The sequence below is a fragment of the Alosa pseudoharengus genome, unplaced genomic scaffold (assembly GCF_046254945.1).
Source record: "Alosa pseudoharengus isolate Yale_2024_CS ecotype anadromous, Long Island Sound unplaced genomic scaffold, YU_APseudo_1.1 YU_APseudo_1.1_scf_8, whole genome shotgun sequence".
Lineage (NCBI taxonomy): Eukaryota > Metazoa > Chordata > Actinopteri > Clupeiformes > Clupeidae > Alosa > Alosa pseudoharengus.
In genome coordinates this window covers 23542481-23570015 of record NW_027468870.1, presented here as the reverse complement: position 1 = coordinate 23570015, position 27535 = coordinate 23542481, and the positions used below count along the sequence as shown (strand labels likewise).

At 41.1% G+C, this 27535-nt stretch overlaps 1 protein-coding gene across 2 annotated transcripts; it reads right to left on the bottom strand.

The window, feature by feature from the left end:
* Positions 1-227: 227 nt before the first annotated feature.
* On the bottom strand, positions 228-22609 carry LOC143112757 (beta/gamma crystallin domain-containing protein 3). 2 transcript variants are annotated; one of them, XM_076275030.1, is made up of 23 exons: positions 22334-22609; positions 21604-21709; positions 20195-20297; positions 18873-19336; positions 11491-13918; positions 11332-11376; positions 9769-9887; positions 7861-8023; positions 7564-7682; positions 7305-7428; positions 7158-7193; positions 6928-7040; positions 6355-6481; positions 5319-5461; positions 5019-5145; positions 4562-4591; positions 4363-4472; positions 4080-4206; positions 3785-3912; positions 3531-3654; positions 2977-3135; positions 2521-2680; positions 228-2041 (listed from the first exon to the last, which is right to left on the bottom strand). In XM_076275030.1, the coding sequence occupies exons 1-23, from the start codon at positions 22371-22373 to the stop codon at positions 1953-1955; spliced, it is 5184 nt and encodes a 1727-aa protein (XP_076131145.1). In that variant the 5' UTR covers positions 22374-22609; the 3' UTR covers positions 228-1952. The 2 variants fall into 2 exon arrangements, with proteins under 2 accessions (XP_076131145.1, XP_076131146.1); XM_076275031.1 differs by lacking the exon at positions 20195-20297.
* Positions 22610-27535: the final 4926 nt, after the last annotated feature.

Below are 27535 nucleotides of genomic sequence, written 5' to 3'. Positions count from 1 at the left end.
TACTTGTGATGATTATGACTACTCGTCTTATTACAGTTGATATGCAAAGTATTTGGAAAAAGGTTCATCCACAGCTAGATAAACAAATGTTCTTCATATCACATGATAAATGTGTTAGATTTCCAAGACACAGATACACACTGGTTCATCTTACTCTGCCCCATCAGCTGCCTCCAAAGCATATTTGAATAGCCAAATGCTGCACATGAAGTTACACTTCTTGGAGATGGTTTTGACTGTTTTTTATTTTTGAATTTTAGCACACAAAAAGTATAGCCACCACAGAGGTGCCTTCAAAGAAACTAGGCAGCATGTTACAGTTCCTCTCAGTGTCATCTATTCCAAATGATACAATGTATAAAATATAAGATACACTAACTGGCAGTTAAATTCCTTTATTGTAGCAGCAACCAATAACTGATGGATTTCAGTAATGTTAATTGATTTACAACTACAGAAACACCCAACATCAGTCAACCATGTATTCTATTGTTTTCTACAATTTTACATTATCACAGTGACAACCATTAGTCACACAATGCATTAAAGGTGTAGTTTTTGGTCTGAAAGCCATACCCAGGTGACCCAGAGAACAGACGCAGCCTGAGGTATCAACCCAATAAAATGCATGACTTCTTAGATGGCTAGTTGGTTTCAAGTCTTACAGGCTCACAGGTCAACATGTCCAGTTTCCACTAGATTCTGCGTTAATCTGTCATGAGGCCTGCCAGGGCACTGCTATTGTCTGTTGCATCTCCTGAAAAAAACAGCATTTGCCCATAACATACAAGTCTGGACTAAACATGGCACTGAATTTCAACCATTGCCCCCTAAAAGACTTACATTGAGAAAGGCTTAAACATTACACATGAATGCTTTTAAAAAATTCTCAGTGACCATTTTAATTGGAAAAAATATAGGGAAAACCTTTAAAGAGAATCCATATTAAGTGTAAGTAATAAATATTGCAGCTGTATGCATGTTATAACGCCACATATTGACAGTTATGGTTATATAACATGAAAAGTGAAGGACATATGAAATAATGAAATAGAACAAATCTTTGCAACCGGAAATCCCGAACACCCGTTATGAATAAATGGTGCCAAGATGGAAGAATGTATGAAATTACTAAACCGTTGGTTGATCAAATTTAACAAAGTGCATGATCAGAGCTCCCTTTAACATTATTAAATACTGCACCAATAGATCCAAACAACTGGCAACATGCAATATGGCTGAGGACTTAAGATTAATGACCAGTGTAATCAATGTGTAAATTAAACAAATGAAACTCCTCTCAAACAATAGACAAGCAGACTCACAAAATGTGTGAACAATTAGTGTTAAGTACACCTGAGGGGTATTCTTGAAATATATCCTTTTTAGTGGCAACTAAAAAACCCTTACATTAGCTTAGTAAAGTGTGTAATATGAATATGATATTCAGGAAGAACACTGTCAACCAGTAATGTTTGACACAACCAGGTTTCCTACACCAAGGTATGGGTGGATTTCCACATTATCAGCAAAATTGTATGTCTGGCACAAACCTCCAACAAATACAGACTTTACAAACAGGTGCATAGACAGAAGTAAGTCTATTGGCACTTTATTGGTTACAGTAATAGATAAGAACTGTGATTGAATTTACTTTTTTATACACAAATTTAACATTATATAATATTATTGTACATCTTTAAGTCCAGTGAGATGACCTTTTCCTGAAAAACATACACACTTGAGGTTTAGTCTGGGCTAATGTCAGGGATTTTTTCTTAACCCTCTGTTTTGTCTGAGGATCTTCCATGACATCAAGGAATAAACAAACATTAACATCCCTAGTTTCACAGAGGGAAGGGTAAACCCGCATTAAAAGGCCGCTTTTAAAGCGAAACTTATGGATGTGCAAATGTGCTTCAATAATAAAAGACAATAACAACAAAACAAATCTACACCAACTCAATGTCCCAGAACTGTGTAGACCGATCAGCTGAAAACTGATTGACAATGAAGTGGTCCCTGTCGATGCCATTCCCACCTAAAAGACAATAAAAACATGCTTATTTTCTTGTAAATCGGATATGGCATTTCAATATTGCCTTTGAAAACATAAACATATACTGGAGAAAAGTTATAATTAAAGCAACACCAAAGCAGTTTTCCTCTGTCGCACACACGCTATTTGTTTATCAAGCACCGGCTTTGCAAATAACAATGTCCACAGACAAGGTAGAGTATGTTTTTATGTAGATTTTATGAAAGTATGATGTATCGCGACATCAGAAGCAAGTCAAATTTGTAGTTTCCTATGTCTCATTCCATCGAACTACAATTCCGCTACCCGATCAGGCAAACTTGCATAGTGCAGTTATAGCTGATAGAGGGTTGCAAAGCGAACGCAGAAGTGCCGTTCACCCTGTTACGAGCTGATGAACCACTGAAACGATTTTGGAAACATTAGTTTAAAAGGTGCAAAAAAACTCTTTGTAGTTGCTTTAGGGCTCCGTGATGCCTCACCTCTAATGTCCAGTACAAGGCTGTGGTTCAGATGTGAGGAAACGGTCCCATTTTCGTTGAGGCTCCACCTCTGGTGAGCACGCCCATGTTCTGGCCACAGGGCTACGCGGGCTCCTACATGTGCCTTCCCACCAATCACAGACATGCACGCCTTCCCCACCTGAAGGACAAACACACAGAGCACTCAAGTCGCTTACTGTTTAGAAACAGTAGATGTTCAAATGAGCTATTTTAAGCCATGCCTGCATTCACGCCATCCTGTTTAGAATTTCAAAAATGTCCTATAGATAGAATGGATATTTTTAGCTGTGTTTTTGCATACTCTGTTCTCACTCTGTCAAAACAGAGGCATGATGAATTGTAACTGGTCCCATTAGAAACAAATACACTTCTACTTGATTCTCACACACTGGCTTGCAAGGATTTACAATTCATTGCTAGGGAAAATTCACTGGCCTTGCATTTGAGGAGTCCATCGGTAAAAATCCACTGCTGACAGTCCAATGACTTGGGCGCTTTTAGGGACACTTTGGCTGGAGCGTTACCATCCTGTGTGGGTTCTGCAGTCAGCACTGAGCCCAGAGCCCGGTTCCGCAACTGAACATAAGCTTTTGGCTGTGAACCATACACATACAACAGGTCAACTATATTGCCTTCACAATTTATTAAGCTGAAAATAAAAAGCACACCAAATACCTTTAGTATAAATACTAAATACTACAGTTAAGATGCGTAATTTCATTTGATTTGATAAATTGATTTGATTCAGGTTAAATTTTTACTCAAGGCATCTTTCTTTGCAATTGCCCTTCTGTCTAGTCAGGTAATAACTGAATTTGAGCTTTTTTACATGCATTTGGTCCAAAGCAACAAAAGAAGAAGCATGCTAGTGACATACTGGTGTGTTCTACCACCATTATGAAGTAAGCAGGACTTTTTTTGCAACCACAAAATATTGGTCTAATCAGCATTTAGTGATCTCCATACTGTGAACCATGAACAGTCTTTACCTGTCCAAGAGGCTGAAGAGAGCCAATGGTGTCCCAGCCACTGTGTTCACCCCACATGGAGTATTCACCAGTCTTTAGAAGCATCTGACGGCCTTTAAAATGACTATATTCATACACCACCCATCTATGACACATAAATAAAACACCTCATTAGTACTGAAATTCCTCTGCTCCTGTTTAGACCGTACACATAAAGAATTTCCATTCTATGAGAACAGTCCTTCTATTGTTGTGGTAATAGCGAAAGGACTTACAGTCCACTATGGACCCGAAGAGATTGAGTGAAAAAGCCTTCCATGTCATCCATAGTCATAACTGCCTCCATCTCCAAGCCTTCAAAGGAGTCCAGGGAGAACAGACTAATGGATGGATCTGAAAAACACTTATCAGAAAATACAGGTAGGTAGGCCTACTGTTAGTTACAATTAATTGCTGTGATTGTTTTTTTTAAATTTACAATCGACACATGTCCAGTTCATACACACATTCAAAGTGCCTAGATAAAGGCTTAAATCACAGGGCTTGAAGGCTTGAGAGGGCTATACCTACATATGGAACTGGCTGGAGTGACTTGATGGCTGATACCCCATTGCCACATGAAGTTAGGTCGGGAAAAAGCCCCTCCGTCAGGATAAACTGGTTTCCAGAGCAGCCTTCTTCATCAAAAAGCACCCAACTGCACAAAATACATTGAGAGGGTCAAAACAGCCTATATGAAGGTTACCCGTCACACAGATCTGTGTGGGCAATGGATGGCCATGTCAGTAGCTGGATCATTTGTTGCTGGGGGTCACAGAGTAAAAGCCTTTTTCCAGTGTCAGCAGAGGCTCACCTTCCATGGATCACCCTGAATGACATGGGATGGGGAGAGCTGCAGTCAGTTGCTTTAGACTGGTACTCTCGATGTTCACCACAGAAGTGAGGCTCACTGTAAGCACGGATCTACAAGGAGGGAGAGCCTGTTAGATCTCATTCACTTAACAATCTCAGCTTCTTATTTTTCTGAAATGTTGATTTATAATATTACATACCAAATGCTTTGGTTCTCTGTTCCCACAAGACTGCAGATAGAAAAAAATGTTTATCTGTGGCTGTTCATCGTTTTCACATGTTATACTCCATTTACCCAAATCAAAACATAACACAATACTACAACAGTTTCATGGTCAAGCTAGATAGTATGGACTGAAGTACGATAGTTGTTGCACTCTCTGCTGACATTAAGGTGTGCAAGACCAGGGGGGTATTCCAAGTACGTGGTTTAGTGACCAACCTGGGTATACTTATAAGTTGACTCAGAGTAAGGGGTAAACCTCCTAATAGAAGAGCTGTATGACTTCATTCTCCTAACAAAACAATGCCATAGGGGTCTTGTTGAAGGAGGTTTACCACTTATTCTGAGTTAATAACTTACCCAGGTTTGTCACTAAACCATGTACTTGGAATGCCCCCCAGAATTAGAGCCATGCTGCCACCACAGAAACTCACCAAACGGACCGGCCTGATCGACATGACTTCACCACTGCAGTCGCCCCAGTCCAGAGGACCAGAATGTTGGCCCTTTTCCAGAATGTACTGGTCTCCAGAGAAGAACTTCCCACTGTATCCAACCCACCTAAGACACACAGGACAGCATTTCTAAATACCAACTCACACTAACCGGCCCCCTTTAGGAGATGCTTATGAAGCCTTTTGCAGTACACCTCACTGATTTGGTGAACTCACTCTACATGACAATCCAACAGCAGTACTAAGTACTAAAACAACATCCTTCAATGTCACACTTACACTCCACTCTTGACACAAATGGAAGCGGGTGCAAGGTTAGGGCCACTCTTCTCCATATCCGGAACATCTAGGTCAACTATGTCCATATGAGCAGTCTCAGGAGAGTGAGCATTCCTCAATGAGATGGCTGGTTCAATACAATCCTGACAAAAGCAATATAGGAGAAAGAAAAATAATAATTTACAGTGTACTACAGTATAATATGGCTTCTAAAAATACAGCATTTACAAGATTTCAGTGAATTATTTTCATTATGAGTTTGTAAGCTTTTGCATTAATAATCCTTATTATCCGGCTCTTCACAATACTTCACAGTACTATTTCAGGACGCATTGGGGTCCGGTTCGCCCTGTCAGGACTTATTCTCCCGATAATGACAAGCATTCTATACATTATCCCTTACTTAATGTTAACCTAACCGCGTTTAGGTAAAAACTTTCATTCAACATCTTCAAAACTTTTCATTCATTCATCTAGACTGAGGGGCACTTAAGACAGCCTTCTAATACAAAAGTGTGACAGGTGTACAATAAAATAGGACATGTCTATGACCAGTATATAAAAAAGCATAACCAAGCCGAGAAGGAGAACATAGAGTAGTGCAGCTTATGAGTAATTCCATTAACAGTTGGGCAAGGAGCTGTGCTCCAGTTTGCTGTGGTTTGATAGCAGGGGTGACTGTAGCAGACGATAAACCAATAGCCCAATTAGCCTAAAAGTAGATCGTAATGCTAAGAAAAGCAAAATTTGACCTACTTTGTGATTTAAGCAAATTCCAGATATGTCAGAACACATACATAGTGTCATCTACTGCTCGGGAATTTTAAATTTATATCTGTTTGAGATATTTGACACTGGACTGCAGGTACTTTCAAGGAGAGACAATGGGATTGAATCAGTTTATTAGATGAGGTGTGTGTGTGTGTCTGTGTGTGTGTGTGTGTGTGTGTGTGTGTGTGTGTGTGTGTGTGTGTGTGTGTGTGTGTGTGTACGTGTAAGTGTACGTGTACGTGTACGTGTGTGTGTGTGTACTCACTGCCAGTAGAAAGCGGAAAGAGAGGAAAGTACGATCCGAGCCACCAAGCTGTCCACAGTCAGTATATTCACCCTCCTCCAACAAACACTGCTGGCCTCTGTAGTGCTCTCTGGAGTATCCCACCCATCTATCAAACAGCAGAGGACAAAAGGAGAACAAACACTCTCAAAACTGTACTCATTTAGAAAACCAAGAGTACAATAACAGCTTGATAAAGATTAAGGGATGGGCAAAAAGAGAAAGACTTAATGGCTACTACCTTTTTTTATTGTTTTTTTTTCTTTCTTTTAAAAAAGCACAAACCAAAACACATGCACCTTTAGAGGAGAGACAGAAACACAGCACCTTTTTTGAAGTATTTACCAGCTTAGAGAAATCCAAGAGTAAAGAACTGATTTTGGCTCCACACCCAATGAGATGTGTGGCAGGGTAACATGATAGCAAACAAAAGCCCAGTGCAGTGACTATGTCTTTCTGTTTCAGCAGATTTAAGGCCAGTCACACCATGTGTTGACTGTGATCCTTAGGCTGAGGGATCATTGGTAGCAGCACGTGGGTGGCAGCATAACTTACATTCCGCTGATGACCCGCAGAGAGGAGACTCTCTGCAGCCCCTCCACCCTGGACGCGTTGGTTCCAAGCTCTCTGCACTGGCCTTGGAAATGGGGGAGCTCATACAGCATCATCTGCAGGATTAAAGAATCAAGTAGTCTCAATCAACATGGCCTACACATGAGCAAGTCATTAGGCCTACTCCCCACTCAGCAGAAGGCAAGACATTGTTCAACACTTCCACCTCTCACCTTGGGATCCAGCGGTCTTGAGACTTTAGGTCCTCCCTGTCAAAGAATCGGAAAAGAACAAAGAGTGCGAGAAGAAATGTGTATAAATGGCACTGTGTTTTAAGTGGCTATAAGGACAGGTATAAACACAGCAAGTCGATGATTTACCCTCGTGAGGGGACGCAGGGACCTCGCATGTGTGACCAGTGACCCAGATCCATGTGTTGTTTTTCCTCCAGTTTCCAAAACAGCAAAATTACCACTGAACCCATTCTGTTCATATGCCAGCCAGCTTCAGTTAGAAAATACAGAAAATTTAAGAAGTCATTTCTTAATCATAAAACAACATATAACCAATATGGAGCTTCTTGTCTCTATTCTTCCTATTTCATCCTCAAGACTTCAATGATAACGGGACCATTCTTACCATCCAGACTTGACAGTGAGATTAAATAACTGGACAGCCTCCAAATTCTCAGTCCGAGAATGAAAGACAACTGGGGATTCACCCTCTCCATGACAGTGGATTTCTGGAATACGATCATCCTAAAAGCACAATGACATTCCACAACCACGCTGAAAATGTCCACTACAGAAATTATGGCAGATACTATAAATCTAAGATAGCAACAGACAGCTGAATTTGCAAAATGTGAGGGTGACAAAGAGCTGAATAAAGTATAACAAACTCATGAATAATTGACACGGACAAAAGAAAACATACCTTAACTACTCTTCTAATAGATCCGATGGAGACTTGGTCTGGAGACTTGACTTTGTTTGTACTTTGTTCCTGCACCTCCCCCTCTCCGCCGGTCAGCAACTTTTCCCCTTCCTCCAGGACCACGCAGGAGCCCTTGAACCCCGGCTCAACATACAGCAACCAGCTGCGACACACACAGAGAGTTTGTCCTTCCATGTACAATTTCATACACATACATTACAGAGAGAATTGCGGTCTTCAGAGGGATCTGCACAACAAACACTGAAGCCATGGAAACACCACTCCTCCCATAAGTAGCTTCTCAGCAGGCTTTTGAAAAATGCTCAATTCAGTCTTCGTAACAACAGGATACAAAAACAAACACACACACACACACACACACAGAAATGTAATATCTGCATTGCTAAAAACAAAGAGAGGTGCTGCTGCTCAATATATATAATTCATTCTTAGATTACAAGGAGATGGACATTTGTAGCCTAAAAAAAGGAACACTGACAATATGGTAGCTGGAGCACCCAGGACTAGTCAAAACTGCATCTGCACTGGACATGTCCAACTAGACACACACAAACATTGTTGGTAGTGCGTTTGACATGAACCTACAATAACGAGTTTGTCTCCAGGTTAATCATTATCTTTTCCCACCCAAAGTCAAATACAACTGAAAACAATAATAGCAATTCTCTGAAATGGCTTGTTTTCACCAACTTTCAAAAACACTACTGGGACTGACCTGGAAGAACTATTCACACAAAACCTTGGGGTGAAAGGTAGACAAATTGACTCATGAACAATATACAGAAAATGGTTGCCTACTAAAGCAATCATAAACAACCTTTCCGCCTTTTAAAGTCATAGCCGTAAAGGGGTACAGAAAGCAACTACTGCTGACTAAAAGAAATGGTTGAGGTGAGTACCCACATCAGCACACTAGCAATACTCAGAGAGATGTGAAAACTCCCATTCCCAGCGTTGTTTGCTGTTCCTACTGTTGTGCTTCCTGGTATGTTAGGCCCATGTAAATAATGCAGCAAAGGCAACGACCCAAGGGGAACTGCCTCTCAATACAAATGGAAGGTGGGCATCCATTAAAAATGAGTCCTTGCATAAGCTTTCAACTACACCAAGCTAAGTGTAGTAGACCTTACAAGAGCCAAATAGCACAGCATGTATTACTGGCTCAACAGAATGACAATTTGATTCACTATCAATTAATTATCAACTCAGCCACTCTGTACTTGCCTGGTTGCTATCTACCACTATCTCTAAAGCTGTGCATACCTCACAAAGAAAACTGGTTTTCTGACATCTGATGTCACAGGAAGATGCATGGATCCGTCAAACTATACAGCATGTCAGACAAACTACTAACCCAGAGGAATATGTCAAGACTGCAGAGAAATGAAAATAAAAAACACTTAACCATATGATTTATAGGGCTCAATACTGAAAGAATTAGGTCTACTAACTAACTAGTTCTAAAAGTATTAAAAGTCAGTTGTAAAATCCTTAACACACATAAAACTCTTTAAAATACATTACATGGACTTGCCATACTGCACTTAAACACACTGCACTTTTACCACCTTTTCTCTCAATCTATTTATTAAATTCTTCTAAATATTTTTCTTTATCCTTATAAACAGCTATGCACACGAAAGTTGAGCAGCTAAATGCTATTTTACTACATGTTTTACAAATGTATCTCGATGTATTGTGACAAATAAAAATCTGTGAATCCTTGAAGTATAAAACATCTTATTCATTAAAAATAAACCTTATAAAATGAAGGTGATAGTGGAAAAAACAAGTATCAACAATTTGAACAAAAATGCCTGGCATTTTATTTTAAAAAATAATTACAATTAAAATAAAAATGAATGATTGACAGGTGAGATTTCATACCATCCTGTCAGCACTCGTATAGAGACTCCGGTCTTGAAAGTCATTCCCCAAGTGTCCACCACATCGCCTAATATAATTCGCTTCTCTCCAGAGAATGTCACACCATCATAGATATGCATCTAAAAAGAAGGAAGTAAAAAGCAAAATAGTTTATACATTTTGGTGGTAGCAATAAGGGACCAGCAAAATAAACCACCATTTCACCATAAATTTCAAACTCTTTTCAAACCCTTTTCATTTTACATTACATTTTACATTTACATAAAAATAAACCACTCTTAAACCAAAATAAACCAAAACAATCTGCAAGATGGTCATTGTTTAATGCTGAGGGGCATAGCACAACTATGCCTACAGCAGGCTATACACAAGCTCTTCTGATGCTGTGAGTGCCTTAATAGAGCATACTCCCCAACAGAGTCTCAGAGATGGATTAGGAGGGATAAGTTAATTAATCAGACCAATGCTCCTATGTCTCTCTAGTGGACAAGACAAAGGTATTGGGTTACAGTCTACCCACAAAGCAGACATTGTGCATAACCAGTGAGTAAAGGCTGCATAGATCATCAGAGACGCGGCAAAGAATAATAGGTTCAAGCTCTGTGCTAATACGCCTGATTTAGAACCACCATATTCATGTGATGAGGCCAGTTTGACAGGATTCCATGTCCTATGGTCTATGATCATGTGACCTGTATTATGCCCTGTGAGTACACTTATTTTGATCAAAATGTATAAACTGTGTGACAGAATTCAAATCTAACATTCATTTTTTCTATCAAGTTAGACAAGAAATGACAAACCTGCCTAATTTGCCTGAAGTCCACCAAATAACATTCAGCCAATGCTCAACATTTTTACATTACAATTTATTAATAAAAGATCTATCAAAATGTAATACTTGATATGAGAACACTGAGTTGACATGAAATAATCCTATACTTGTATATTTCAGAACACCCTAACTGCCTATTTTTCAAAGAAATGCCAGCTGGGTTTTGATAGCATGGGGTAGTGAGCATGTGCTGCCAGACATAACCTTAGTGTTAAAAGAAGGGAGGGAATGTTATATCTCACACTAGCCACTGAACTGCCCTGACCTGCCATTACGGAAAAGTTCTCACCTCTAATTAAGAGAGGCCTTTGCTTTAATCCAGCACATAGACTACACTTATATACTGCTACTGTTGCAATGTTGTAAAATAAGTCTGTTTTTTCGTGATATGAATGTTTTTTTCTTTTTTTTTAAAGAAATAACAGTGACAAGGATTTTCAGCTCCGTTTTTGCATTCCTTATCTTTTGCTATTCCTTTTACACTACGCTTTGCCAGGCTATGCAACTCTGCTACACTTGTCTACTCTAAATCTATTCACACGTTACAAGAAAGATCAGCATTCCAATGCAAATAAAACTGCTCTGTTACAGCATTATTTTAAGATACATTCGTTGCGACCAGCATAGAGTTCTCAATAAATTTGGTTATCATTTCACTGTGTTAAAAGTTTCACTGACTAAAAGATACACTAAACTACAGTAAAACATACACACAAAAAAGATCTTACCACAGAGGGTCTTGGCATGATCCTTCTAAGGCTTAACTGTTCCCCCTATAATGACAGAAACAACACCAACAATAAACCCCCACACTCATAATCATTTAAACTTCACAAGCAGTAAATATTAACCTTGACCAATGTTTTATGACCACTAAATGTCCTTACCCTGACTAATGGTTTTGACAGTTTTCCATCAGTAATACTTCCCACTGGAAGGATCGATGGTGGCTTGGACTTCAGACACTCATAGTACGGGCTGCTAGCAATCCGTTTGTGTTTGGACGGGGTACCGTCCACGCAGTCCTTTTCTTTAGGTGCCTCATGTGGTACTGCACTAACTGTTTCCTCCACACGGCCGAGCATCTCAGCCTCATCCTTTAGAGTAAGATCCTGATCAGCGGGAGGGTTCTCCTCATCTCCGTCCTCTCTGTCAGAAAGGCTGCCCCAGCGAGAGCAGCGGAAAGCATCCATGGAGTCCGCCCATGTCTCAGGGTCACCGTCAGTGAAGCCGCTGGACTGAAGGCGCTCACTCACTGACTGCAGGAGGGACAGTATGGAGCAGGTCTGCTGGTCAGCACTTTTTAGATCCTCCTCCGGTGGCACCTGGAGGCTCTCCTCTTCCTCAAATATGGGAGAGAGGGAGAAAGGATAGGTTTTTCCTCTCCGGGTAGTGGGCTTCTCCATGGGACCAGTGTCATTAACAAATATGGCATCCATTTCCTCCTCCTCCTCCTGTTCCTCACCACGGACGATGGGAAAGCCTGAACAGGGGACAGGTTGAGGTCCCGAGACCAACAAACTGATTGAGCTGGCTAATTGAGCAAAATCCACATTTTTGTCCTGAGCATTTAATCCGTCCTGTGCTGTGAATATTGCACAACTCTCTTTAGCATCTGACACTGTGGCTCCAACATAGAGTTCAGAATTCTGGCACTGGTCTTCAGACATGACACACTGGTGGGGCGTCACTGTACTCCTCTCTGGCCTCGACTCAGTGTTGCTGAAACTAGTGGGCTCCACCACTGCCTTGTCTTTAAAATCATGGCTTGCTAATGAGTGCTGTGCAATTGGCAAGGGCTTTGGTCTCACAACTTCCTGACTCTGAACCTTCTCCCCAGGCTTACATGCTAAACTAAAAGATTCTGGATCCATGTTTCCTACCTCTGTATGCTCAATTAAAGTGTTTAATTTAAAGTCTACAAGCTTATCATTGTCTGCATTAATGGATCCACTCTGAAAAGTGCAATTTGAAACAGGTGGAAATTGTACGGACTGCTCTGAATTTTGACAGGGCTTTGGTCTGATTTCTTTATCAACATCTTCCACTTCAGGTTCACTCATAAGGCAAGAGTTAGAATACCCCTCAAATGTCAGAGTTCCAAACTCTTTTGGCTTAGGTTCAAATGCTACACAACCTTCAGTCTTTCCATCTTCCATTTTAAATGTTGTGTTTCTTATTACATCAGTACTTTCATGGTCATACTTTTCACAGTCTGTGTTTTCAGATTCACTATCCCCTGTTAACTTCTCTTCGTAAGAGTCTGCAATTCCAGGCATCGCCATAGAAAGAGACTCAACATGAAGGCCGCTGGTCGGAAGAGCTAGAGGACTTCCTTCAAAGCTCTGACCAGGGCTACACCGAATATCTGTGTCTGACCCTGCAATGGACTCATAGCCTGATGAAAAAGTTGACCTGCTACCTTCCCCCTGTGCTCTAGAGATGACTTGGTCATCTACATGAGTGGGCATGACATGCTTATCCTCTAGTTCTTGTGTAGCATATTTAAAATCATAATCTTCTTTCTGGTATCCATGTCTAGCTCCTGCATATGTAAAGGGTTCACGCTCAACATCAGCCTCATGAGGAATGGCATTCTCTTGTTCAGATGTCTCTATTTTCTGCAGTGCAGTCAGTGCATTCTTCAGTATGATATCGACCATAGCTTTTGATTCACACTGTAAGATATCCTCATCCAGAGGCAGACGTGGCTTCACTGCTCTTTCACCTGTACCTTGATTACAATCCACCTCAGATAACTGTACGTCCAGGCTCTTGTTTGTGTACAAGGAACAATCATTCACCTCACAGTTCCTAATGCCAGGTGCTGACACGCAAAGTGATGGGGACTCTTGGCAACCTTGATACCTAGAAAGAGTATCCTTAGCCTTGTGTGTGCAGGCAGCACCATGGGCATCAGCTAGCTGGACATACGCAGCCTGTGAAGATGGCTCTGAATGAGCCTCCTGTGAGGCCAAGACCTCAGACTGCTCTGAGGCAACGTCTGGGAGATCCACAGCGGCTTCGCTGTGCTGCTGGAAGTCACCAGTCAGTGAAACAGGGCTTCCTACACCCTCACTGGACACTCCTCTACAGGGATGGCTCTCATCACCCTCCGAGATGGGCGAGTATATCTGCACGGGTTGCCTCCTCCGCGTCTTTCGGACCTCCTTCTGGCCTCTGTAGGTCGTGTGCGTGATGACGGCTGGACCATCGAAGGCCTGCTGCTGCTGACCCTCGTCAGTGTTTCCTGTCAAGGTCACATGGTCTCCAGCCTGGCTCCATGTTGGCCCGTGATCTTCAGCCACACACGGTCTTTGTGAAAGAGAGAAGAGATGAGCATGTTTAGACAGAAATGCACAAGCGCACTCAGTGATGCTTTTAAGAGAACATTTCCATGTAGGACGTGATGTGTAATAACAGCCACTCAAACAGCAGTGCAAGAGCATCAAATATTCATTTACATCTGTGAGTATATCTGTCCAAAGGCAAAGCCACTGAGCAACTGAACACGCTGCCTATCTAAGAACCTTTTGACTATGTCTGTCCCAAGGTCTAAAGAAAAAGGAGAAGAGAATCACTTAATGTTGCTTACCAAAGCTGAACAATGTGAAGAAAATAGGACTAAAATGTGAAAAACACATAGGCCTATGATTAAACATAGTCCTTGACAAAAACCTGTCAATGGAGATTTTCATTGAAACTCTTGTTTAGTCTAACACTAGGCTTAATCAGTGTACAGGAAACTGGCCCATAAGGTTATGCCCTTATATTAATAAAATGTGTCCAATACAGCATTACAACATATCTTGTTTGGTCATCATCCTCGTGCACGTGATGTAAAACAATCATCGATAGGTTGGTCAACAGCTAACATGCTAATTCATAGGTTAAGGTGTGTAGGCTTTTCCCGGTCCTTGCTGTGGATGACTGCTGACTAGAATTTATATATCCAATATTAACTGTTTCAGGAGACCACATACCTCTTTTGCAGCTCTTTCTGTTGTGCATTACACTCTGAAAAAGCAAATTATATACCTAAAGCACACTCAATCTTAGCTTTCATTCTCAGCTTTCCATTCAACTTAAGACACCATTTCAAGTGAGAAATAAATAACTAAATAAATTATAATAATACAGCATATCCCTGTGAAATCAGCTTCAGAGAGAGAAAATTAATAAATAGAGTACCCTCTATGAGTTCTGAGCCTTTATTACACAAGAGCCAGGATGGCTGAGGAAGGGAAGCTTCTTTGCACCCAACCAGAGCCACTCCCTATGATGTACAATTAGCCTCCGGCATAGATTTCCTACAGAGATACAGAAAAAAATCACTAAGGAAATGGGGAAAACAATTGACTGTCTAAATAATTGTCTGGTTAGAGAAAGATTATTTCAAGGCGATAGAGGGTCATTTATTATTTGGAGAATAATACTCTTCAATAATATAATTTGAAGTACATTTAGTTTGTCATACTGACACAAACCATTCACACTTTTTTGTTTCATGAATTCAATGGCTGGAATTCAACTGTAGCCCTCAGTGACAGGACTGTTTGCATATGGAGGTGACAACAAAAAGGGGTGTGTCTATCCTCAAACATGAGCTGTCTATAATATAACTGGCCCACGTTTCTTTCTATTGTTCTGACTGTGGAGGTCTCACCACAAAAACAGTACTGATATGGCCAAGATCAAAGATTCTAGAACAGAGCTCTGTTCTAGAATCTTTGGTCAAGATACACTTATTTCCTTCTTCTTTCTCTGCTTCTTACTCTTTCCTGTTTCCAATATTTCCATTGTCTATGTGGCAAGACTGATCTTCCTGAAAGACCAGTTTTGACACGGTAAACGGCAATCACAAAAATCAGCCTCTAAAAAACATCCATACAATACAATAAATACAGCTGTATTTCTGTGGCACCAATGCTGTATAGAAGAGCTACAGCAAGAAGCTGTCCAGCAGTTTTAAGGAGGTTATTACAGCAGTGCTCTTAAGGAGATTGTTAACAGATGCAAAGACACCCAAAGACCCCTATGCTGATCTCTTAAACTCACCATCACCTTTCCTCTCCTCTGGGTCTGTGGCTTCATTCATTAGTTCATTGGAGCACTAAACTCTCCATATACACTCATCCCAAAAGCCCTCCTCCTTGTCATCTCCACATGTACTGATTAGGCACAACCTCCATCTAGACTATATTTTTGCTCCAGTGATAACTATAATCACTGTTGGCCAAGCCGTTCCTTGGTAAAAGCCTGTTTTACTTCTAGTGATAATGCCATCTCTCCGTCTCTGCCTCTTGAGAATCGCTCATCCTCCCTCAACACCACAACACTCTAGCAGTTCACCATGGGTAGCAAACATCTCACTACAATTCTAAATCTAGGTAAGTATTCTATTCACTTAGCTTACCTACAATAATATGTCAGTATTATACAGACATTTCCCACATATTAGCTGCATTGTGTATAAACCTCATGACAATGTTTTATGCAAATTAAAAAGACAATTACCCAAAGTGCCCAATAGCCCTATGAATCGGAATCCGATGGTGTTTTAATCAGAAAGAAGAACGAAAAGAAAAGCATTCCCACCCCTGTTTGTTAGCCTCATAGATAAAGAAATTTAGCAAAATCATGGTAGAAATCTTGGTAAATGGGCGGGAAATTACGGTAATGAAGCATATTGGTTTCGGGATTATTTCAGTGATACTGCACTGGTTGCAACAGGCTAGTTCCTCCAGCAAATTATGAAGAAATGATCTCTGAATATAAAGGACACACCATTTCTAGACAGCCTATTACAACTTTATTTTGGCCTTGGGAAGCAATTTCTTGTGTGTCTATTCCCCCCCAAAATGACTTCAGCACAATACTCATTTTCTTTGCTTCCCACACTTGGTCGCAGATGAGGTCATCATGTCTCTCTCAAAATGTCAGTGTTTCCTTTTCTTCACACCACTAGAATAGGGGGAAGTGCCTGTTCACAATGTGCACTACAGGTTCCCATTATGAGCTTTTGCTGATAATATAAGATTCAGAACCAGTAGGAGGGCACAGGAGTAAGTCTGTCAAGTGGGGCTACATGGTCCAGACTCAGCCTTCAGAATCTAGGTCACCAACTACATGCTAACATGAGCTCACAAACAGAAGAACCTTAAAGGAGAAATCCGGCCGATTTTTACATGGATCTTGATCGCTAAACATAGCCGAATACTGTCGATAGGGGGGAAAAAACGACCAAAATCGGTGCTACCGAATTAGAGTAGCTGCAGCTAATGGCCAGTACTGCCAGTCAACTACAAGGTCTGGGGGCATCAGCTAAACTTGCCTTTTTTGCCTCTTAACAAACTCTATGAATGAGTCCTAACGTGACAACATGATGCATTTTCTACTCATTAGCTGTGAAGAAACCGTCTAAATTCAAAGTTTGTACTGTCACATCTGCACATTACTCTGTTTGCCTTGTTCTGCAACAACAGAATTCCCACAATACTTCAGTGTGAGAATAGGGCTACAGTAGCTTTCAGTAACAAACTTAGGCATCATTTGGACCGTTTCCATGTAAGTACAGTACAGTCATTATATATGGTCATAACCATTACAGTGCTCAATTACCTATTTTTGAGGGGAAATAAACTTCAAGTTTTCATTGCGAAGCCAGCATGAGCTCGACAACAGACTTTCGTGGGCTTTCCTGGAAGCGACTGATGGAAACTGAGGTATGTGACAGTACAAACTTTGAACTTACAAACAGTTTCTCCACAACTAATGAGTTGAAAATGTATCGTTTTGTCACGTAAGAGCCCTGTTCATGTTGCACAGAACTTTTAATGACATCTTTCTGTTAAGAGTCTGTTAAGAGGCAAAAATGGCATGTTTAGATGATGCCCCCAGATCTAGCATTGTAGCTGACTGGGATTACTGGCCATTAGCTGCAGTTACTCCAGTTCACTAGCACCGATTTTGGTCGTTTCTTTTCCTATCAACAGTACTCGGTGACGTCTAGCGATCAAGACTTCTCCTTTAAGTTCAGCCTCCAGGCAGTATCACTTTTACATACACGAGCAAGAAAGACAAATCTTGAGTGTTATCACCCTAAAGCTGCTGTCTGCTGTGACATGGCACATTTTGAGATGTACATCACTTCAGCTGATATAGACATCAATAGGAGCAAACACACAGTCTGGCAAGCAAGCATAAGAAACGAAAAGGAAAGGGGCAGATAAAAACAATATGACACAGATAGATAGAGTCCAGGTGAGTGATAATCTAACTATAACTACAGACATTCTCTTTTAGTTGTATAATTAGGAACTTGACTACTAATACTACTACTGACTAATATTATCTAGGAATTATCAGTTCAATTTCATTATCATATCAATTCATATTGCAACCAGTGGCAACTTATCACTTGATACTGTGCAGAAAACTGATAAGTTATAAGGATAGCCCTCTATCTTTTATGAAGAAATGAAAACAGAGAACTGCTCACAAAACAGGAAAAAGGGTGCAACATTACAGCAGTGTTAAGGCTGTAAATGGGTGTGTCTGACTGGATGTCAAAACTACTTTAGGCCTTATATGAAGCTAGCACACAGTCTGCATTATCCAACATTATCAAGCTACTTAGTGTACAGTATATGCCTCCTTTTATCCCCCAAGGTAAAGCCAGAAGCAAAGAAGTGCCCTAGTTTTATTTAACTGCACAGCCAGTTCCATGGCAATATAAAAGACAGCAGTACGAAGTCTTAAGACATCATAAGAGATGTCTTATAACAATGCTCTGTATGCCAAGGCTCTTTCAGTCATGAAGTCACATGTCATGGAATTTCATGCCAGGACACTGCCTCCCTGGAGCATTGCAATGCCAGCCAATATAAACTCCCACATGCAAAATTTGTGAGAGCTTCTGATAACTGAAACACATTCATGACACCAAATAGCCTGCAAGCATTCCTCCCTTACTAATACTAGTTCATGCAAGTTCAATTGAGTTTCCTTTGAAGTTGATCCCAAAAGCTCTAAATACAACTGTAACATTTCTGGGGAATTTATATTTCAAGGCAGTTACATAACCTGAATAAATCTTTTGGAAAGCAGTCCACCAGGAACCTCTTTCAAAATGACACAGACAGCAGTCTTGGACTAAATAGTGTTTGAAAGCCCAATGTGAGGGTAAAACCTTACACATTTTCACAACTCTATATTCCCTTTTAAATGAGTGAAACCAATTGACAGCAAAAGGGAGTGGGTAACTTACAAACTCTCTGGTGTCTGGCCCATTGGTCCAGATGGTGCCTCGGTGGCTGTCTCCTCTGCCATATAAGCAGAGTGATCCTGCTCGGTAGGTGCTTTGTCCATCTCCTGACACTGGGGGCCCACAACGTCCCCCCCAGGCAGCTCACCGGTCGTCTCACTGATGTGCTGGGTCCTGGCTACTTCGCATGTTACTCCTCCAGGCCCTGGCAGCACAGCTGAATCTTGCTCAAGCTGTGGTGCTCTCGCCTCTGCCTTGGAGAAGAAGTGGAACAAACTCCCAAGTCTTTTGAGAAAAGAATCTGAGGGGGGCACGGGTGAGCTGGGCCCCGGGGATTTGGTAAGGCCAAGAGGAGGCTGCCTGTCAGGGAGTTCCGACAATGAGCCTGCCTCATTGTCCAGCACATTTGCCTGGGTGTCCCGATTGTGACGATCTGTTCCTTCTTCTCCTTCACAGCCCTGGAATACCTACATTAGGAAAAAAGCGAGTTAGTAGCAGAGTTAGGAGGTAAACAGGAATAGAGGGCACCTGGGTTAGTTTCTGAGCACCGGTTTCTGTCGGCCACACGAGCAGAGGCACCACCAGAGAAAAGTGAGCCGTGTGAAGCAGCTACACTCGATCTTTCCCACTAGCTTGCCTTTTACAGTGCCGGCAGCCTCTAATCCTAAAGTGCCTGTGAAGCAGACGGCTCCCCTCCCCCTTCTTTCCCTTCCCCCCAATCCCGCCCACAATAATGTTAACTCTTTCAGTGCTAAAACAGAGAGCAAATGATCTTTACAGTATCATCTGAATACAATTTTTGCACTTTTTTCTTATGAGATTCTTCATCAATGAATACATCAGAAATTATTGGAATGGAACCTCAATTCAGGCACATTACACTCTGTGTGCAACAATATGTATTTTATTATAGGCTGATGTAATAGGTACAAGTGCTGCCACGATACCAATTCATATATTAAGATATTATCTCACTCTTCCCGTGTATACTATGTATACTAAGTATAAAATGGTGCCACAGTGCTTTGGAATTAATGTGTTGCTGATCAACCTTAAAAAAACATTGATGAACACTTGTCTAGTTCAGTGTGTCTGAGGTTATCAGATATACAAAGATCAGATGAGAAGAAAAACTGTCCTTATTCCTGATTTCAGTAGTATGTACATAAGCCAGATAGAAAATCAGTGGATTTTTCACCTCTCCACTGAAACAGATAGACCTCAGAGCCGAGTCAGGCACTATGGTATGCAGCTGTGCCATGATACAATGACTACAGTGGCTGCACAACACAATGGCACCGTGTGATATCTCTTCACTCCCTAACCTCTGTGGTAGGAAATTCATCAGGATGTTGAAGAGGGAGAAACAAGCTCTGAATGTATGTGTTGTAATGAGTTGTGATGATTGCATTTGCTGGTTCCTTGGCTCTGTGACAAACATAACAAATTATAAAGAAAACAAGCATTGGTTTGGTTTTGGAGATGACCTACTTTACTTTCCAACACTAGTATTTGCAGGGAACAAGACCACTGATTCAAGGCATCAAAATATTATGTTCCTACTCAATGGAAATACATCTGATAGCAAATAACGAATACATATTCACACCAATGTTGACCAATGCAGACAAAAAAGACTCCAATTAAAATGCAGAGTGATCCTTTTTTCTATTAAAATAAAATGGTTAAGTATAAAGAAGTTGGACTCTTGATCTTTTACTATTAGCATACCAATTAAAATGCATAAGACACATACATAAATACCCCATACTGGCTGGTACATGCTACTAACTCTTGCAGGATGACACGGTTTAATCACTACTGAGCAATTAGTTAAACAAAATATTCTATGCTGTACAAAATATGTAGCTGAGACAGAAAGTTCTGTTCTCATAACCCCAACTGGAGACCATTTGGGACAAAATGGGTAATTCTTAAAAGTTTGTATGATGCCCAGTTAAAGACATCTTACTGAGGACATATTCTTCTATAGACTCTTATAGACACATAAGTAACGGTAGTCAGCTGGTGGGTAAAACACAATCCCCAAAGCTTTAAGAAACTAGAGACACTAACACTTAAAAGGATAAAGTTCCTATGCACAGCCTTCCAGGTGCTGGTGATGTGCAGTCGTCAATAAGATTAGAAAAAGTGAAGGATCACCGCACACTGGATTTACTTCGCTGGTTTATATTTCAGTGATCGACGCGTTTCGCCAATGCTTCAACAGGTGATACAGGTGATTTACCAGGTCACATGACCACACCTATTAGTGCAAGATACCACCCAATTAACAATCTGGGCTCCCATATAATCCAGTACACTAACACTTACTTTGCCCACTTGCTAAGAGAGTCCAAAAGAGTGTGTTCAAGTCCAGTGTGGGACTGTACTTCACACAATACAGGTTACACAATAGCAGAACAACTGACATGCAAGTACTTCCTTACCTTTTTGGAAAAGTATTACAAAAGCACTAGAACACATCTTATGGCATACTTCTCATACATATGTTAAGTATACTGCTTCATTATTTGTTCTGACCATACCAATATCATCCAAACTGAAAAAATAATGTAAGCTTTCAGCCATATACAGTAGACGTATTTGGGCTTTTCAATTGATTTGTTTTTGGGATTTATACAGAATTCAGATATTCATGGAGGAGATTCAGCACAGTCAAAAGCAAATATGTCATAACCCTAACTGGCATTGGACATGGTTGAAATCATACCTTTGACATGTCCAGGTCATTGTCCACACATGGATCATCACCATCTCTCCTCTCAGGTGCAAACTTAGTCTCGTCTTCCAGGCTGCTTTGAGGATGGAAGGTAAATCTAGATTGTGAAACAGTGAGAGTCATTGTCAGTGTAATTTTCAGCAGCTCAAGAAATTTCTGCAGGGTGTGGAGAATGGATGAATGAACCCAAGAAGTGACAATAGTCAGACTGGGACCCACCCTTTGTATGTAACTGATAGCTCATACTTAGACTCAAAATGCCAGAACTACTTTTGTGTATTAAGTATAGGCCTATTTGAGAATAGCAAGCAAAAAAAGCTGCTTAATAAAAAATCATGTTTCCTGCATTTTTTATGAGCCACCGCTAAGTCTGAAGGAATCATCAGTTATGAGAGGGTGGGCCATTCCAAAATTAACTTTCCCGCAGTTCGGCAGACTCCACCTCTGAACATTTAACCATTTTTAACATCTGAAACAACGTATCGAGCACATTGCTATCGATGTAGTCTTAGGGCTAATGGCAGGCAAAAACACTGATTCTGGTCTAAAACAAGATTTACTGATTATTCTACATTTTACCACGCCACCAGTCTGCGTCACCACAGATAAACAATAAAAACTTTATCGAACATTCGCATCTAACAAACAGTTTGGATGTAAGGATCATGAAGGTCGTTTACTGTCAATGAGATGCATAGGCTACAGACTAACAATAACTTACGTGGTAGTATCACTCTCTCTGGTCGTTTTGTCAGAATCATAGGATCTAAAGATTCTTGCGATCCCGTCTTGCCATGAATTTTGCCTTTTCATTCTCGACGTTGAAAAATTGAGACAGAAAATGGATTTCGAAAGATGGTCCTATTTTACAACATGTGGCCTGTTATTGGTTTTGTTTGAACATGGAAACTCTGCATGCTTCGCCTAGAGTTAGGATTCTCAGAGCCCAAGGCAACGCAAACTCTTTTCGTCCGATAGATAGAATGCAATGAAGTAGGGTTAGACTAAACGGAAGTGGGCTACCGTAGAAGTCAGTGTGGACAGACTGCCCTCTCTGAAAGATTTGGGAACTGTTACAGCTTCGTTGGATCCCCAGCAAGACCGGTGCTCTCAGCAAGAGTGCAATATAGGCCTAGTGTTTGAAGACTTTATCTATACAAACCAGAATAGTAAAATTATACAGCATCTGCATTAGCTTGTAAGGATAGGCTGCCCATCTCTCATTTGCACTAAGAAATGTTAGAAAACTTTGGCCAATGACTTCTAGGCCCAAAATATTGGCCAATAATTTTGAACACTGATGTGGGCTAGGCCTATCATTATTATCAGTATCATGATCATTGTTGTTGTTGTTTTTGTTGTTGTTAACCTTTTGTTTTTCTATGCTATAGCCAGGTAGGCCCTATGTCTGGCATAAATATATGGTAGCCTATGCTATAGTGGCTGTTTTCGGAAAGCTGTATAGCCTACAGCCTATGGACATCATTGACAATAACCACCATATTAGTGCACTATGTAGCCTAGTCAATGAGTGGATGTCCCGAACTCAGTCATAACAAGACTAACAAATAAAATAACATTAACAAGTTTTCAATGTGAATGCATTTGACATTTCTTTCTTATCTGAATTTTGGTCTTTGTTGTATTCCAACTAGTGTTGATATTGATGCATATTGATGTGTATGCATATTGGTAGGAAATTCTTTCTTCTGTATTTAGGCTACTCTAACTATGTTGCGCATAGGCTATACTGTTATCTGTTGCTGGTATATGGTTGTGGTAGGCTACTTTGTGCTTCTATGCTTGATAAATGTTGTATGAATAAAGAAATGAGCCCACTATCACATCTGGGAGTAAACATCAAAATGAAAATAGCTGAAACCAGTCATAGTGTGTCATATAGCAATGCACTTTCAGATTACATTGAGGTTAGCGTTGCAACTCTGTTTTCTATTTTGGAAACAGCTCCCTCTGCTGTTTATTATTTGCACATCATCCAGATGAAAAAAATGCAAAGTGCTCTTGCCCCAGCTGTTCCAAGTAGTGAGAGACACTGGCGGACTACGAGGGGAGCAACCGCCTACCCCTGGTGTCCCCATTGTTCAGTGCCCTCTAGAGTACAATTTCAAATAATACGTGTCAAAAATGTGTCTTACTGAGTGCCCTTCTAGTGTTGTAAACATGATCCAACACCCTATAAGATGCCCCTTAAAATGGTGTATACTTGGTGTTCCCTATGTGTACCCTTCCAGTGGAAAAGGGTGCCATTCATGCTTTCATGCCGGCCCTACATGACAGTGTTCCAAAGGGTGTCATTTCCAGTTCAGAATGCAGTGGAATGCAACAATTGTATTACATGTGAGAAAGCATAAAGAAGTAGGCCAACGTAAGTGCTTCTCTATAGTGGATAAAATGTGATGCGGTGAAATAAAGGGTGTCCCTACTACCTATATCAATTTAGGGAAGTCTCCTAATGGACGCCCCTGCAATGGAAGAAATGTGATAGGTGTCCTTACAATGGGATAAACTTGAGGTTCCCTACAGGTGCCTTTCTGATGGAAAACAAAAAAAGTCAAGAAGTGCCCTCTTATAGCACTCCGGCACTATGAATTGCTATTGTGTCACGGCCCTGCCTGGCTCCTCCTGTTTGTGTGTTGCGTCTGTCTCCTACAGGTGAGTTGGGCGTATGTTTAGGCCTTTAAAAACCGCTTCAGACATGACTGGGTGTCCACCGTCAGGTCCGCCGCTGCTCCGTCTCTCCCGCACCTTTTTGGATTTTGCTTTCCTTATCCATCACACCACATTATCCTGATCGCTTACACTTTTATTTTCCAAATCCAACGCTTAACCATCGTTAGAAGGGGGTCACTTGCGCTTCAGCCTGGTTGGTGCTCACGGAACAGGACGCAGAAGTCAAAAAGGGAAATCCAAGGTCTAACAGGAGCCAAGGAGCAGGACCGGAGCACTCAATGCTTGAACGTGTTTTTATTTGTGCAAACTGACTAACGTTTCGACGCCCATGCGTCTTCTTCGTCTTCAGTTTGCACAAATAAAAACAAGTTCAAGCATTGAGTGCTCCGGTCCTGCTCCTTGGCTCCTGCTTAACCATCGTTGTTAAGTTCTTCTATGATCTAATATATATTAGTGTGACCTGAGCGTGGCCCTCCCTCTCTTGTTACCTTGCCCTGAGCCAGGCTATGTAAGGGACTGTACGATATTTACCGGGGGGGGAGGGCCGGTCGTCAGAGGGGGGAGGGCCTAAGAGAATTTTTTAAGCCTTAGGGGAAGGCCCAGGATAATTTTTTTGGCCTGGGGGGAGGGCCGAGGAAAATTTTTTTTTCCCGATCCATGATATTTTTTTCCCCTGATCAATGATCCGTTTTCGATATTTTAAAAGGTTTGTAGGCCAAAACATGATTCACGTCTCTTTGACAGAGTGGGCGAGTCCAAAAAGTCGCAACCCTACCTGAATCTCCCACAACTCTCCTCGTAAGCTTGCAGGTCACCCGCGGTTATGAGTCATAAACCAAATATTTTAATGATATTCGGGTCATTTGCGGGCGGTGAGTTACAATTAATTAAATATATATTTTCTACAAATAGGCCTACTTAAAATATCACGAGAAGGCTAGCATCAATACAGTAAAGCATCAATACAGTAAGTCAACAGTAAAGAAGCTGAAGACGCGAGTTAAAATAATAAAGACACCCCTTCAGGAAAAGCGATATAGGCTATGGGAAATATTGGGAAAAGTTCTTAAAGAAGATGACAGTAGTACAAGTTATGGTCTATGTAGGCCTACTTCTTGCGAAGCCATTTAAAAGTATGACAGCCGAAACGGGCAGCCTGCAGGAATAAATCTTATGGCACAGACTACACAGCCGTGTCTACCGGTATGTATAGGTTCGCGCATGCATAAAAGTTACCTTAGTTCGTTGTGTTTGTGACTTTAAACAGTGGATGTGCTTTAGTAAAGCTTTGTGCTTCATTCAGCATTTTAAACCAGTTCTTACGCTAACGTTTTGACCAGCAATGTATCTCTCTTGCCTAGGCTACCTTGCCTCCCCATTTCTATTTTCGAAAGAAGTAGCCTATGTCCATGGCCAAATCTTATCCTAGTGTTCTAATCAGGTTGCGTGCGTGCTTGCGCTCTTATTCTCATTCTCTCTCCTGCGCAAACATTATGTCCTGCATGCCTGCGTGTAGTTCTAATGCATAAAGTTTCGCAAATAAATTAGTTTGTTTTACAGAAATGGACTACTGCATGCAGGCTATAACCAAAAGCACACAAGCGGGTCGGGTATAATTTTGTCCTAATTAATATTCGCGGTCCGAGTTGCGGTCAGGTTGATTAAAATATCGGGCGACCGCGGGCCGCTTGTGACCAAACCCGCGCAACACTGGTTTGTGTGTCATAACATTAATGTATGTGTAGCCTAGTTCCATGTTTCACAACCCTCATGCAATATAAAATGGGATTAAGAATATCTAGAGAATGTGTGAATGTCAGGCTAAAATCCCTAATATAGCCCCACCTTTCACATGTAACTGTGAATACTATGACCCTTTATCAAAACATTAAGTAGCTACTCATAGGCTCATAACCGTGTGTGTGTATGTGTGCTTATAACATTTGCTGGCCGTTTTAACCTTGTAAACGTCATTTTTCGACCAGTTTTATTTGATTCACGTAGGGGGGAGGGCCTAGGAGAATTTTTTTGAGCCGGGGGGAGGCCCCTGGAAAAAAAAATTTGACCAGGGGGGAGGGCCAGGCAGAACATTTTTAACCCCATCGTCTGGCGACCGCCCCCCCCCCCCCCCCCGCTAAATATCGTACAGTCCCTAACATCTCGCAATAGATAGGAACAAATCCCAGTAAAAATTAGATGTAGTGCCCTACAGTCTTCCTTACATGTGCCCTCTGTCTTTAGCCTGACTGTTTCTGTTTCTGTTTCAAACTACACAAAATGGTACATTTAGCTAACCTGACTCTCGCCAGATGAATTTCGTTTCGCCTAGCTCAGCCTAGCTCCACTCACATCCATCTGGGATCGCTTCCATTGAGAGTGATTTCGGCACCATATTTTATGGTAAAGCCAATCAGGACGCAGGGCGGAAGTTTCATAGATGTGACGTATCCAAATCATATGCATGGATTTTTGATAAGGCCCAGCCTTCTGAAACACCTCTCCAATGGATCGATCCCAGATGGATGAGTGGAACTAGGCGGAACGAAATCAGTCAGATTAACATTTAGCTGCCAGAATTTCAAACATTTCCTGGAGGAGGTCACACAGACCAGGTCTGACTTACCAATACCTCTGTCTTTAAGGTCAACAATTTAAAGTATTTTAATTCTCTGTTTGTTTTATTAGAGGGCTTGTCATATTTGTAGTCTGGATTATGGATTGTGGGGTATGCACTATTTAGGTGGATGCAGAATTTACTAGTAAGAGAAAAATAGTAACAACTTAGATATCAAGATCCTCATTGATGCCTTTGAGACCTTGAGTGCCCAGGCTGTGTGTCCAAAAAAGAGTGCCAAATGCAGAATGCAAAAGTGTGTGTCCAAGAAGACCCAATACATAGGCCTATGCAATTGTTTTATTTAATATTGACTTTCCTTAGAGTATAACACCATGTACACACACACACACAGACACACACACACACACACACACACACACACACACACACACAAACACACACACACACACATACACACACAGACAGAGAGAGAGAACATACACAAATAGCTACATCAAGGCTGTGAGTCAACATTGGGGTGAAATTAGTTCCTGCCATTGTATTGTATTACAAATTCATGAACACATGGGGTGAAATGTGTATACCGGTATGTTTTCTTTTAAACAATGATGTCTAACAATATTTTTTTCTCATTTTTGTATGCCATTCTAGCTT